Here is a 14,173-nt window from a genome sequence, read left to right on the forward strand (position 1 = left end):
TACGAGTTCCTTCGTAAGGCATTAATTATCATTAACCAGTGTGAATGTCGTATTAGGGTTGTTGTCTGACATAGGTTTTGCAAAGGAAATACATGGGCTTGCAGTAAAATAGAGGTTTTGCCACTGATGTTGCATTCTGCAACTCTTTGATTCAATTGTATGCCAGTCTCCGAATGATGGGGCAGGCTCGAACAGTATTCTCCATGTTGACATGTTTCATGTGAATCCCAGAGGTTGAAAGCATACAGTTGAAAAACAATAAATAAAAGGTTAAATAGACATAAATATTCACTAAAAAACTATAGGTATTACGGCAGTACACAATTAAAATAAACATCCAACCCACATGAATATAGAATAACAAACAACCCTTACCTTTTTACAATCTAGCTTTTTAAAATCTACAATATAGAAGTTTTTTAAAATCTTAAGCTAAAACAAACGTACCCTAAGTATTCCTGTAGTGTGGTGATTAACTGCACCATTAATTGGATTCCATGATTTTAGAGGATCACACGCATGATATGACCATTTGATTAAATTGATGAGTAGATAAGATAAAAAGTTTTTCACCCAACTCGTGCTTTTTATACTAGTACAAATAGGTTTTCCGAGCTGTCACTAGCGCCACCAATATTGCTCATAAGAGGTGCAGGAGTGGCAAAAGGCCAAGTTAGGAACTAGTGAGATTAATGAAGCAAGAGCGCCATTGTGGGTGGCGGCGGCAGGTTTCTTGATCCAAAATTGACTAATTTAAAGGAAATAGACAGTTGAGTCAAGTTATATGTTGTCATTGCATTATATGTATCTCCGAACACCAAAAATAAATGGTAGAGCTTGAATTATATGTGACCTTCCTTCATGTTAAAGAAGATATTTCAAAAGGTAAATTCAAATTTAAACCTTGACCCTTGCAAAAGAAAGTTCATTGATAAAATGAGATCTTGGGCAAAATATCTTTGGGGGAGCTTCTCTTTTCTGTTTCATCATAAAGAATATTACCATGCCAAAGGAAACCGACAAAGGAGAAGCAATAAATCTTCAGAAAAAAAACGGATGATCTACGTACATATTTAACTGTACAACGGGATCTATTCTGATTCAGATATTCTTTACATGGAAACACAGCTAGCATGGACACCAACCGCCCATCAAGTACAACAGCCTGGGAGATCTCAAACAATAGAGTTCTTATTAGCTGGTAAAATAATACATATCCACCCAATAAATGAAAGGACACTATACAGCTTCACTAATCTGTAATTCTGATGCATACCACAAAAGCATCCAGCTTATCTCTTATTCATTTAAATTCTCTGTGCACTTCTCAGTATAATTGAGTAATTATTCCCAAACATGATGGTCTGCAGTCCTGCAGATGGCATGGCAGTCAGTTGTTTGTGTACTCGTAAATTGCACCAGTATGATTGAAGCCACATGATACATGGACAGCTCTTGTATTCTTGCCAAATGACACCATCATTGGCTCAAAATAGTCTACATCGTTTCCATGTCCCTGCAAAGTAGGCAGTGTGACCACGACAGGTGTTACAGTGGGGATTACACAGGCAGGCACAAATCACAGGTCATCAGCATGACATACAAGTAACTCACCAGTTGTCCACCAGAAGAATGGCCCTCTTCAAAAAAGGTACCATTAGCACCTCCCCAACCCCATGTGTAAATATCATCACCTGGATGTTTTGAGGTGCTCAGAGCACGGAAACAATACACAATGAAATAAAAACTGAGAAACCTTCTTTTAACTACTGCTATTATCTATAATATATAACGTAGGCACTCTTCTCATTCATTTCAGCATTAAGATCCAGATCCCCACCCCCCCCCCCCCAAAAAAAACTGCACTTCATGTTCATCCCTCAAAAAATGCACGTGTAAATTGATTCAAACTGCAAAGGCCCTTTAGTATGTTTGTTCAATTGAATTAGATTAAGGTAGCACTCGCCAAGAATTAGCGCATTGCTACTCTGAGTTGTGTGTACAGATGGCTTAGAGCTTAGTTGAACCATTTGCAATGACAAGCACCTGATGTACTGTATCCTATATTGTAGTAACATGACATTCACCTCAAAAGTGTTTGATACTTCAAGCATAGCCTAGTAGAACTACAGTTCTATATTCTGGTTGCTAGAACTCTTAACACAATTTTTTGACCTAGAAGAGACCATCAAAACAAATTGTTTATAAAGGCCTGATTATGACAGTTTTTGTCAGAACTCAAGAAAAAATATTTTCTGCTTACCACCATTGCTACTAATTAGTACCAATATATTAGTGAAAAGTATAACTATGATACCTGAAATTACAGCTGTGTGCTTCCAACCGCAGGATACCTACAGAGGGCAAATGGTCAAGGACACGAGGTCGACCATACGTCAATACAAGAACTGTCTTTGAGTGATGCAATACAAAAGAAAGCTTGACACCAATGACCAGAAGTTCAAACCTTAGATACAGGAAGCTTAAATAATGAGCTTTTCAAAATTTCAGGAGAGCGAACCATATCCGTACCTCTGTTAAGGGATAATCATGTAAGAATATAACTTAGATCTTGGATACACGTACTGATATAGGCAAAATATAAGTTGAAATAGCAAATTTCTAGAAGAAGTAATAGCAGAAAATACCCCAGACCAAGACAGCCATTTTCATTTGAACCCCAAGAATACAGATCACCACCATCTGCAAAAAATCACCATATATCTTTTAAAAAACATATGAGACTTGAACAAAATCGATAACTTTGCATTAACAAAATACAACCCAAACACTGCATCAAACACCAATACCTGTTACAACACAAGTATGATAACCTCCACAAGCAACTTCTTCCGAAAATGGTACCTCTACAACAATATCTGGTCTAAATGCTTCATTTGATCTTCCAAATCCCTGTAAGTTTATGTTAAATACAAGGAAATGAAGCGAACTGAAGAGATATTTCAATACGGGTGGTGAAAAAAGAAATGCCATATGGCCTGATTGAGTACCACCTTCTCAGTCTTCTGCCCAAATATGAACAAAGTACCTTTTTCTGCAATTTTGACATAGGGAAATCATAAGATGGGGAAAATCATAATTTGTACAGTTTGATTGTTTGAATATTGATTTTCCATAAGCTTACCATCAATGCAAGCTGAGTGCAACATTCCTGCAGCTATCCTTTTAATCTAGCCAATGCATATATACATGGAAAGAGAAGCAAATCACTATTAGATAATAAGCGAACCGCAATTTGATCAGGAGCCATATTGAGTTTTAAAGCAAAATACCTTGATACCATCAAGGTTTTTGATCAACCTTGGAGTATATTCACTGCACAAATGAAGATGTAGCTATCAATTTATCACCCTTATAACAATTTAGCACAGTACAATGCAAACACATTTGGAACCATCAGATCTATTTTACAGTAATATAACTGACAGAAGAATACCAAGTTTCCAGCTTCTACATGTCACCCAGAATTATACTCAAAGCTCATACTATATCATCAAGGAACTTTGTTGATTTCAAGGAAAGAAAATATAAAGTCCATCTCTGTCATACCGAATGCCTACATCAAGAGATTAAGATACTTGCAAGGCCCACCCCCCACTAAATTATACCCATGACTCTTCTGTGTACACAGGCATAGCCTGCCACCTTATAGTAGAAAATTTTGCAACTCATATGGTTAAGAATTCCCATATATTCTAAATAAATGACAATAAATTATCACGTAACATAGAGTATATAATATATACACAATTAAGCACCACCAAAAAAGTTGTTTCATAGATTAAGTGTTTATGAAATAAATATTCCCATACCTTGAGGTCAGAGCGAATCCCAGTATGCTAGATTTATGGCCATGCCCAAGCCTGCCAGCACCAGCAGCTCCCCAACTCAAGACTTCACCATTCTCTTTAGAAGAAAATGACAGAACTTCAGACTCTTTAAGGCACGATATTGAAAAAAGTGCTATAAAACACCTACTTATTATATTTACCTGTAACAGAAATTGAATGCTCTGATCCCAAAGCAACCATTTTCACTCTGAAGTCAGCCAAATAATCAACCTTTGTTGGGGTAGAAACTACTTTTCCAGTCCCTAAATCAAGTAAAAAAAAACTCTACCTCAGAACTAAAAGTTGATGTCAACTAGATAACATAACTGTCAAAAGGATAATTGATGGAAAATTAGACTACCATATTCCCTAGGAAATTTTAATAGAAGCACGATGATGCTCCATGCAAAATGATGAAAAGACAGATAGGGAAAGTTGGAGCAGTTTTCAAGTAATGTCTAGTTGCCTACAACATATATGAAGATATCCATAGTTGCTAACCATAAGATGTTTTCAGATTTCTGTGGGCTCAAGTGACCACACACTAATCGATGTTAATCAGTCGATGTTGATAATGTGAAAGTGTAAATATCAGAACATTCATTAATGGCATATTGTATGAAGTGGTGGTACAACCATAGTGGCATTAAGAAAGTGAAGAAGGGAGAAGATGTTATTACTTTTTCCAAGACCAAGCTGGCCACTTGAATTTTTGCCCCAAACGAAGAGCTTACCATCCTCTGTTAGAGAGAGCCAAACACAAAATTTTACTGGAACTTGTTACACAATTATAATGCACACATCTGCAGAACAAATAAATTAGGTAAAAAATAGAAGAGGTACTAACAACACTTTGTATTTTGTACGTACTTATCTTAAATATCAGAAAAATGTTATTACAAAGTATTGTGTCATACGCTGCAATGCACCATTCAATGACACCAACCTTAAATAATTCAACACATTTTCACAGAAGATTACATCACATTACAACTTCACAAGTAATAAGATATTTCAGTTAAAATGTGAATGCACAATTTAGTGCCAGGTAGAGTGCACAATTCAAGATAACTTTTCCCTTTGGTTTGAAAGTGAAGGCTAACTAATATGTAATTTCGGAGCACGCAATATAGATTTTGATCAAATCTAATGCCGGTATCTATTATCTAATACTCCCTCCGTCCATTTATGTAAGGCGCATTTTTATTTGAAAAAGTCAAATTTTGTAAGGTGTGAGCAACAATTAGTCAAATTATATATGTTTAGTTTACAAAAGTTGTGTCAGTAGATTCGTATTTCAAAGTGCTTTCAATATGATGTTAATTTTGGAGCAGTTGGCAATATATCGTAAGAGAAATTGAAGGTCAAAATCTACTTTTAAATATATTTTTTTTCATTCTAAAATACATCTTACATAGATGGACGGTAGGAGTAGTGTAATAGGGACCATAGTAATAATCTTCTAATGAGTGTATTGCAGCACCATGCCCCCTTTATGCAGCTTGCTATGCCATAACATGCATGACATCTTGAAGACTTCACAATAATAAGCAATTAAAAAACATCCAGTAACGCCCAGAACTTGGTAGCCTTGTTCCCTGTACTTGTACGTTTATCAATAAGTTCATGCATATGATTTTTTACTAAAGAGTGGATAGTCCATTAATATTTAAGAGACGCTTCCTCTGAAAAATATAACATTGAATACCTAGATTATTGTGTTCGCCACACAAATAGGAAGTTAGAAAGCATTCAATCATTTTGAATAAAGGTTCATAATTCATTCACATGGGCTAAAACATTATTTGTATGCCAAAATCATCTTAGAAAAAAAAACTATTTTTCTACGGGTAATGCTTGCAGCTACCTTTACACCTGAGAAGTTTGAATTATCTGCTGCTACAATAAATTTACAATAACATGACAGGTAACCCTCCCCTCAGTCTGCTAGTATCAGTTATTCATTTACATTCTTCTGATCAATCAAACTTTGGCACGTATAAGAACCAAACTCAAACTCTTTACGCTCACCAGTTACTGCACAAGAATGATGATTGCCAGCTGAAATTTGTACAACTTTATCATGAAATCCGGAAACTTCAGTAGGCTCCTACATGCCAAAAAAAGAAGAAGAGAACTGATTTACTAACCCAAAGAAAGAACATTGTATTTGGAATAATGACTAGAGGAAGAAAATAAACAGATTCATTGAGTCCATGCTTATCAGGAAAACATCTCGAGTTCATATGTGGAGGTATGATGAGCAAGAACCAATACCAGCGTATGTGTAACAGTGGAGCCTATCCCGAGCTGCCCGAAGTCGTTCAGCCCCGTGGCGAACACTCGCCCACTCTCTGCACAAAACATAAGAGCAAACTTGCCCACATTACGGCGCCACAAATTTAACAGAAGATAAAACGTAATTATGTGCGAAACGCACTCAAGTCCTTACGACATCTCGTTTCATTATCCCTGCTATCAGGAGCAAACGCACCAAATCAAGTGCGTTACACATGTTAGTGCTGTTGCTAATGTGGGTTACTATAGTCAGTTAACTGCGTGTAGCGAGTCATAGAATTAGCTTGAGCATGATCTCCCACATCACTATATTGTAATGGTATCGAGAAGCGGTGGTGGTTTTAGGGGGGAGCAGACTGCAGAGGAGGGGGAGAGGGGCGTACGTACGGGTGAGGAAGAGGGTGTGGGCGCCTCCGCAGGCGAGGGAGGCCGGCGGGTCGGCGGGGCGGGCGAGGAAGAAGGGGCAGACAGTGGGGCTCCACCGCGACTCCAGCGCGCCCAGCCCCAGCCGCCCGTAGTCCCCGTTCCCCCACAGCGCCGCCACCCGCTGCCGCGGCGCCGTGGAGGCGGCGTCCGACGAGATCCACCGAGGCCGCGGAAGCGGCGAAGGCCACGACCACCGCCTCCTCGCCCGCCACATCGCGCCGGAGTGGGAAAACAGGAAGGGCGCGCGGCGTCGACGAGCCCACGTGTGCGAGGCTGCGACGAGACGAGACGAGACGAGACGAGAAGTTGGAAGGCGACGAGACCCCAGGAACGGAACGGAACGGAACAGAACGGACCGAGGCAGCCCAGGTTGTAATGGGCTACGGTGGGCCGTAACCGGCAGGAGAACAAGAAGAATGTAGAGAGGCCTCGCACGGCCCGACACTTTTCTGCTGTAATTTCTTTATAATTGATCCTTTTTTATTTTGTTTTTATAAATAGATTTCCTCTGAGATATTTTGTAAAAATATACTCACTTCAGTCAAAAATACTTGACGTTTTGCACATAGTATGGTCTTCAACGTGTAACTTTGATCACTATTTCCAACAAGAATATATTTATATAATTCAATAAGTTTGTAATATTATGGAAGTATATTTGAAAACAAATCCACATATATAATTTTTATGTTTTGAAACTAAATATTTTAAAAGTTTGATCGGATCTTATCTTAAGACGTGGGTCGTAGCCTAACTCGACTCGGTCCTACTCGACTAGAATGGATGGGGCGTGCTCGTGTGAAGCAGGGGCAAAGCATTAATTATAAATGGATAAAAAGGGCCGGAAACCCAAAAAGAATTTTTGTGTAATGGTACTGTGCAAAGCGAGCGCATGATCAATGTGGTATTTTACCAAGGCTATATCTTTTAAAGTGGTGTTCGCGTAGCACCCATCCTCTCAACTCCCAAGTGCTATTTTGTGAATTTGTTGGAAATATGATGGATTAGATAGGGTATATTCAGTTTCTTTTCCCACCCTTGCTCACTAGTCTTGTTTGGCAAAATTAGCCAAGACAAACTTTACTAGAGTAGGAGAGTTAGTTTTGCTCTTCCTAAAAAGAAGGAAATCCTTGTCTAAATACAAACCACACAAATAAACTAAACATGTTTGCTTATTCTATAATCTTAAGTAGCAAAGCTTAAGGATAGATAAAGAAACCAAACATACATATAGCCTTTCTTTTTCTTTACCAGGGGGAGCACCGGGTTTACTTCTATCGCAAAGTCAGAAAAAAAAAATTAGAAGTCGGACGAGGTACGAGATTCTCATGCCGTTAAGAACTGCATGCGCTCTCAACTGCATGCGCTCGATCGGCTGCGCCGTCTAGTCCTCATGTGATCATCAAGGTTGCATAGCAGCCACCCACGTGCTCCCTCTGGCCTCCACCGCTCCATGGCCTTCTTATTCCCGAGTTCCGGATAAAAATAGTAATTTATTCTGATTACTCATTTACTTATAATAAATACTTGAATACGATAGGTATAAGTAGCATTTGATATCTATGGTAAGTTTACGAGAAAAAATATTACCCGACGGATAAGGATATAGGTAAGATGTACACATACCTGCAAAATCCATATACTCGTATAGTTCTCTGATGATGTCCTTGTTCAACGTTCACATGTTTATTTGAGCATTTGAAATGCTCGTATGTTCAAATATTTATTTGAGTGGAAATTTTGTTGTGCTTGGGAGTAGATGATCATATTGAAGTTCAGTATATGTCTTGCTGAAATCGTACTAAAATAATATGTCTTACTAAAATTATTTAAGCTGAAATCATTTATTTATATGGCTTATTGTAACTATTATACTATTCTCGTATAGAATGAACAATGGTACATAGAACTTGTGGCAATGTTTGATGCATATGTTGTGGAAAGCAGTTAAATGGATATACCCGCGAGTGATGGGTACCCATGAGCGATGAGTTTGGGGGCCGCTCTTCGCCTACGGGTGTTTGCGGGTATATAGCGAAAATAGTCCTATTAGATCATGATTATGATTTTGGTGATTAATGGTAAGTCAATAGGACTAACATGTTTGTCAAGAATATATGTTAGTAAGTCTCATGGATGTAATACATGAATAAGCCATCGCAACCAAGACAAAGTTTGGTCGAATTGAAAAAATCACAACAAGATTTGTCTCACCGGATGGTCCGTTGCTCTAGGCGTTGAGCTCACCAGAGCATATTTGACAAAGAGGGAGAGAGTCCTGAAGACCTCACCGAAAGGTCTGATGATTAGCAAGTGTGCTCACCGGAGCAATTCTTTCAGAGAAGGGTGTCATGCTGAAGAATAAAGACTAAGCCTCACCGTATAGTCTGGTGATCAAAGCATGACAACACCGGAGTGTTTCTATCCAGAAGATAGAATGGAACAACCCACCGGATAGTCCAGCGATCAGAGGAAGATACAGACCAGAGCATTTCCACCAAAGAAGGTTACAACCGTGGAAGATCGAATATCAACACACTAAAAGGAACGGTGATAAAGCAAGGCTACACCGGACAATGAACAGTGCAAAGAGGCAGAACAAAGTTCAAAGCATCGGATAGTCCAATGATGAAGTGATATGCACCGGATGCTTTCACAGGAGCAATTTATACAGAGAAGAAGGAAATGCTCGGATGGCTCAGGATAACTCATCGAATAGTCTGGTGATGAAGATGAAGTATACACCGAAGTGTCTGGTGTTCAGAGAGGCTTGAGTGGGGTTTCAGCGGCTAATTTGTGAGAGTGTACTCATCGGATGATCCGATGTTAGTACTATTGTTCTCACTGGATCATTCGGTGTTAACAACTTTTCTGAGTCATTAGGTTAACTGATGGGAATAGGGGGTCCCGATCTTCCGTCAGGTGGGGATAACTAACGATTTGGTGGAGATTTGACACAAACGATCCGGCTTCCAATCAATAAGATTCGAACCCCGCAATCGCAGCACCACTTCTCCTCGGGTTATCAACCGTGCGCTGCGCGATTGACCTCGCCACGAAGGCTAATCCTTGCCTGCGAATCGAAGACATAAGCAAGAACCAAGAAGAACACAATCTGAAAAATTGCAGATGAATTGATTAAGCTCACAAGTTGGGGTCTCACAAACCTATCTAGCGGCGAACTATTCTTGACAGATTAACTTAAGCAAAACCCATCCCTAAACGACGGCACGACGGCTGTTTATGGAGACTCTAGGGTCGCGCAAGACCCTCTGGACGCACCCCTATTGGGCTCCAACACGATACAAGGCCCAAAGACCAAAATACGACGTCGCATCGCCGAGACAGATTCTGGACGTCAACTTGTTCGGACGATTCCCGTTAACTCCAGATGAATTTGAGCCTGATACTGGTGCCATTGGAAGCGTCTTGAAATTATCTTTCCATCCATCTATAGTACGCCCAAATCCGACTCCGTATGCAACCTGGGCGTCCGTTTTAGTGCGGGCTGTTTCTGGAGTCCGAAACAGAAACGAAATCGAATCGGTTTGGGCCTCCATCTTGAACCGAACGTCCGCGCTGGCCCTCCACGCCTCGAAGGCCTTCTCCACGCCCTTGCTGGTCCTCTCCTGTGTTCCTAAGTACAATTAAATCATTAGGTAGCAATTTATTCTCAAACTCACAAAAAGAATTGCTTAGGAACGAGTTCACCTGTAAATTTAAGAGTCGAGCGCGAGCGCGAGTAATTAGACCTTGCACAGCAACTTGAGGAGTTTCGTTTGCATCCGTAGGAGGGATGTCCTCATCATCCTCCCCCTCTTGAAAAGGAGTCGTCCTCGACTCAAGCTCATCCTTTTTTCCCAAATATGGCTTCAAATCTGAAATGTTAAAAGTGGGACTAACCCCAAACTCGGGAGGCAACTCAAGCTTATATGCATTGTCATTAAGCTTTGCCAAAATTTTATATGGACCAGCAGCACGTGGCATCAATTTAGACTTTCGCAAATCTGGAAATCTATCTTTTCTCAAATGCAACCACACTAAATCACCTGGTTCAAGTTGAACTTCCTTTCTACCTTGACTACCAGCAATTCTATACTTTTCAATCATCTTTTCTATGTTCTCTTTAATTGAAGCATGCAATTTCAAAATAAAATCAGCACGCTCCGTAGCATCACTATGTACTCGCTCAGAAGTAGGTAGAGGCAAAAGATCAATGTGAGCACGAGGGTTAAAGCCATACACTACCTGAAAAAGACTTACCTTGGTGGTGGAGTGAGCCGCCCGATTATATGCAAACTCAACATGAGGTAAACACTCTTCCCACAGCTTCAAATTTTGCTTCAATATCGCTCGCAGCATTGCAGACAATGTTCTATTTACAACCTCTGTCTGACCATCTGTTTGTGGATGACATGTTGTAGAAAACAGCAGCTTTGTACCCAATTTGTTCCATAGCGTACGCCAAAAGTGACTCAAGAATTTTGCATCACGATCTGAAACAATAGTAGAAGGCATACCATGCAAGCGAACAATCTCTTTGAAGAAGAGGTTAGCAATATTAACGGCATCATCCGTTTTATGACAAGGAAGAAAATGTGCCATCTTAGAAAAGCGATCGACCACAACAAAAACACTATCGCTCCCCCTCTTTGTCCGAGGCAATCCCAAAACAAAGTCCATAGAAATATCAGCCCACGGAACCGAAGGAATAGGAAGAGGCATATACAAACCATGTGGATTCAATCGGGACTTAGCCTTTTGACACGTAGTGCATCGAGAAACAAAGCGCTCGACATCAAGCCGCATCCTAGGCCAAAAGAAGTGTGTGGACAGCACATCCTCCGTCTTCTTAGCACCAAAGTGGCCCATCAAACCACCGCCATGTGCTTCCTGCAACAACAAGTGACGAACGGATCCAACTGGAATGCATAGACGGTTAGCTCTAAACAAGTATCCATCATTAAGCACAAATTTATTCCATGTACGTCCCTCTTTGCAATTCAAAAGCACATCTTTAAAATCATCATCTCGAGCATATTGTCCCTTAATCGTTTCAAGTCCAAAAATACGATAATCAAGTTGAGACAACATGGCATAGCGTCGAGACAAAGCATCCGCAATCACATTATCATTCCCCTTCTTGTGTTTAATGATGTAGGGAAACGATTCAAGAAATTTCACCCACTTAGCATGTCTACGATTCAGATTCGTTTGGCAACGAAGATGTTTAAGTGATTCATGATCCGAATGAATAACAAATTCCTTAGGCCATAAATAATGTTGCCACGTTTCTAAAGAACGAATGAGAGCATACAATTCTTTATCATACGTGGAATAATTAAGAACAGGCCCATGCAATTTCTCACTAAAGTAAGCAACGGGTTTACTTTCTTGCATCAAAACAGCACCAATGCCAACTCCACTTGCATCGCATTCAAGCTCAAAATTCTTACCAAAATCAGGAAGTTGGAGTAGCGGCGCGTGAGTAAGCTTGCCTTTCAAAAGAGCAAAAGAATCCTCCTGTGGCTGCCCCCAATGGAATGAAACACCCTTCTTGGTCAGCTCATGTAAAGGGGCAGCGATGGTGCTGAAATCCTTCACAAAACGGCGATAAAATCCTGCAAGTCCAAGGAAACTCCGCACTTGTGTCACCGTCGAAGGCGTTGGCCAACTCTGAATGGCATGCACCTTGGCCTCATCCACCTCAATGCCCTGTGGAGTCACAACATAGCCAAGAAACGAGACTCGTTCGGTGCAAAAGGTGCACTTCTCGAGGTTACCAAATAAGCGCGCGGCTCGCAAAGCATCAAAAACAGCACGTAGATGATCAAGATGTTCAGATAAACATGTGCTGTAAATCAAGATATCATCAAAATAAACCACCACAAATTTGCCAATAAATGGGCGTAAAACCTCGTTCATCAAACGCATGAAAGTACTAGGTGCATTAGTTAACCCAAAAGGCATGACTAACCACTCATACAAGCCGAACTTGGTTTTAAAGGCAGTTTTCCATTCATCGCCCAATTTCATTCTAATTTGGTGGTAACCACTGCGTAAATCAACCTTAGAGAAAATCTTAGAACCACTTAACTCATCAAGCATATCATCTAATCGAGGAATAGGATGACGGTATCGGATGGTGATGTTGTTAATGGCTCTACAATCGACACACATGCGCCAACTGCCATCTTTTTTTGGAACCAAAATGACAGGAACAGAACAAGGACTAAGGCTCTCACGTACATACCCGCGGTCCAAAAGGTCTTGGACTTGGCGCTGAATCTCCTTAGTCTCCTCAGGGTTGGCCCTATATGCAGCACGGTTGGGCAAGCTCGCTCCAGGAATCAAATCAATTTGATGCTCAATCCCGCGAATGGGAGGAAGGCCTGGAGGTATCTCAGAGGGGAAAACATCTCTGAACTCCTGCAAAAGGTTAGTCACAGGTGCAGGGAAAGTGCTAGCAATATCATCAATGGAAAATAAAGCATCTTTGCAAATCAAGGCATAGCAGCAAGTATCATCATCATGAAGTCCAGAAAGATCAGATTTTGTTGCAAGCATGACAGGGGCTTTCAATTTAATTGCTTGCTGATTTTCAGGTTTAACATGAGGTTCATTTTTTGCACTTTCAGCTCTATCCTTTTCAGCTTGAACAATTTCAGCAGGAGTTAAAGGCAGCAAAGTAATTTTCTTTCCCTGATGCATGAAGGTGTATTTATTACTTCTACCATGGTGACGTGCATCATTATCATATTCCCAAGGTCGACCCAACAAAAGAGAGCATGCTTCCATAGGTACTACATCACAATCAGCAAAATCAGAATATATACCAATGGAAAAATGCACGCGTACTGTTTGTGTTACCTTAACCTTGCCGGAATCATTAAACCACTGAATATGATAGGGGTGTGGCCGTGGTCTTGTGGCCAAGCCAAGCTTCTTGACCAAATCTAAACTCATCAAATTGTTGCAGCTTCCTCCATCAATTATAACACGGGCACGTCGATTGTTGATGACGAAGAAGGTTTGGAACAAATTATGGCGCTGCTGCCTCTCTGATTGCTCAAGCTGAGTACTAAGGACACGCTGCACAATAATGTTCCGGAAACTCGCCGTGGCAGCACCACCCAAAGCATTGGCATCATACATGTTGTCATCGCCGGAAACGGCACTCGTGTCATCATCCTCATCAACATCCGAAGCACTAATGTAGCCATCATCTGTAGCAATGTACGCCCGTTGGCTAGGGCAATCCTTCTTCACGTGGCCAAGCCCATGGCAGCGGTGGCACTGAATGCTCGAAGTGCGACCACTGGAAGGCGCTGAATCTGATTTCTTGGCGGGTACCTGCAAAGAAGGCTTACCAGCGGCCTGAGCTGGTGGTAGTAGTGGTGGTACGCGGGCACTCGAAGGAGGTGCTGATGTAGTCGTCTTTGGCGCATAGGAAGCGCCAAAATTACTCCGGGTTTTATGCTGTTGGCGTCCCTGCAATTCCTTCTCTGCAAGCATAGCAAACTAGAACAACTGGCCGACAGAGTTAAATTCCTTAAAATCAACTATGTCCTGAATTTCACGCCTCAATCCCGAGTAAA

General features: G+C 40.8%; 1 protein-coding gene across 1 annotated transcript; it reads right to left on the bottom strand.

The window, feature by feature from the left end:
- Positions 1-1,013: 1,013 nt before the first annotated feature.
- Positions 1,014-6,878, bottom strand: LOC133887044 (ultraviolet-B receptor UVR8). The gene is made up of 15 exons (XM_062326951.1): positions 6,537-6,878; positions 6,129-6,205; positions 5,883-5,961; positions 4,532-4,591; positions 4,013-4,114; positions 3,834-3,927; positions 3,294-3,336; positions 3,146-3,191; positions 3,015-3,055; positions 2,811-2,913; positions 2,649-2,703; positions 2,468-2,534; positions 2,318-2,354; positions 1,615-1,694; positions 1,014-1,516 (listed from the first exon to the last, which is right to left on the bottom strand). The coding sequence occupies exons 1-15, from the start codon at positions 6,787-6,789 to the stop codon at positions 1,391-1,393; spliced, it is 1,263 nt and encodes a 420-aa protein (XP_062182935.1). The 5' UTR covers positions 6,790-6,878; the 3' UTR covers positions 1,014-1,390.
- Between the last annotated feature and the right edge of the window lie 7,295 nt (positions 6,879-14,173).

This window comes from Phragmites australis, chromosome 12 (genome assembly GCF_958298935.1).
Source record: "Phragmites australis chromosome 12, lpPhrAust1.1, whole genome shotgun sequence".
Classification (NCBI taxonomy): domain Eukaryota; kingdom Viridiplantae; phylum Streptophyta; class Magnoliopsida; order Poales; family Poaceae; genus Phragmites; species Phragmites australis.

Bases quoted from the DNA above. Each gene is read 5' to 3' on its own strand.
- LOC133887044 (XM_062326951.1), bottom strand. From the start codon at position 6,789: ATGTGGCGGGCGAGGAGGCGGTGGTCGTGGCCTTCGCCGCTTCCGCGG. The intron at 6,206-6,536 runs GTACGTACGCCC...TGTTTTGTGCAG, and splicing joins CCACACCCTCTTCCTCACCC to AGAGTGGGCGAGTGTTCGCC. The intron at 1,517-1,614 runs GTGAGTTACTTG...CCTACTTTGCAG, and splicing joins ATTCTTCTGGTGGACAACTG to GGACATGGAAACGATGTAGA.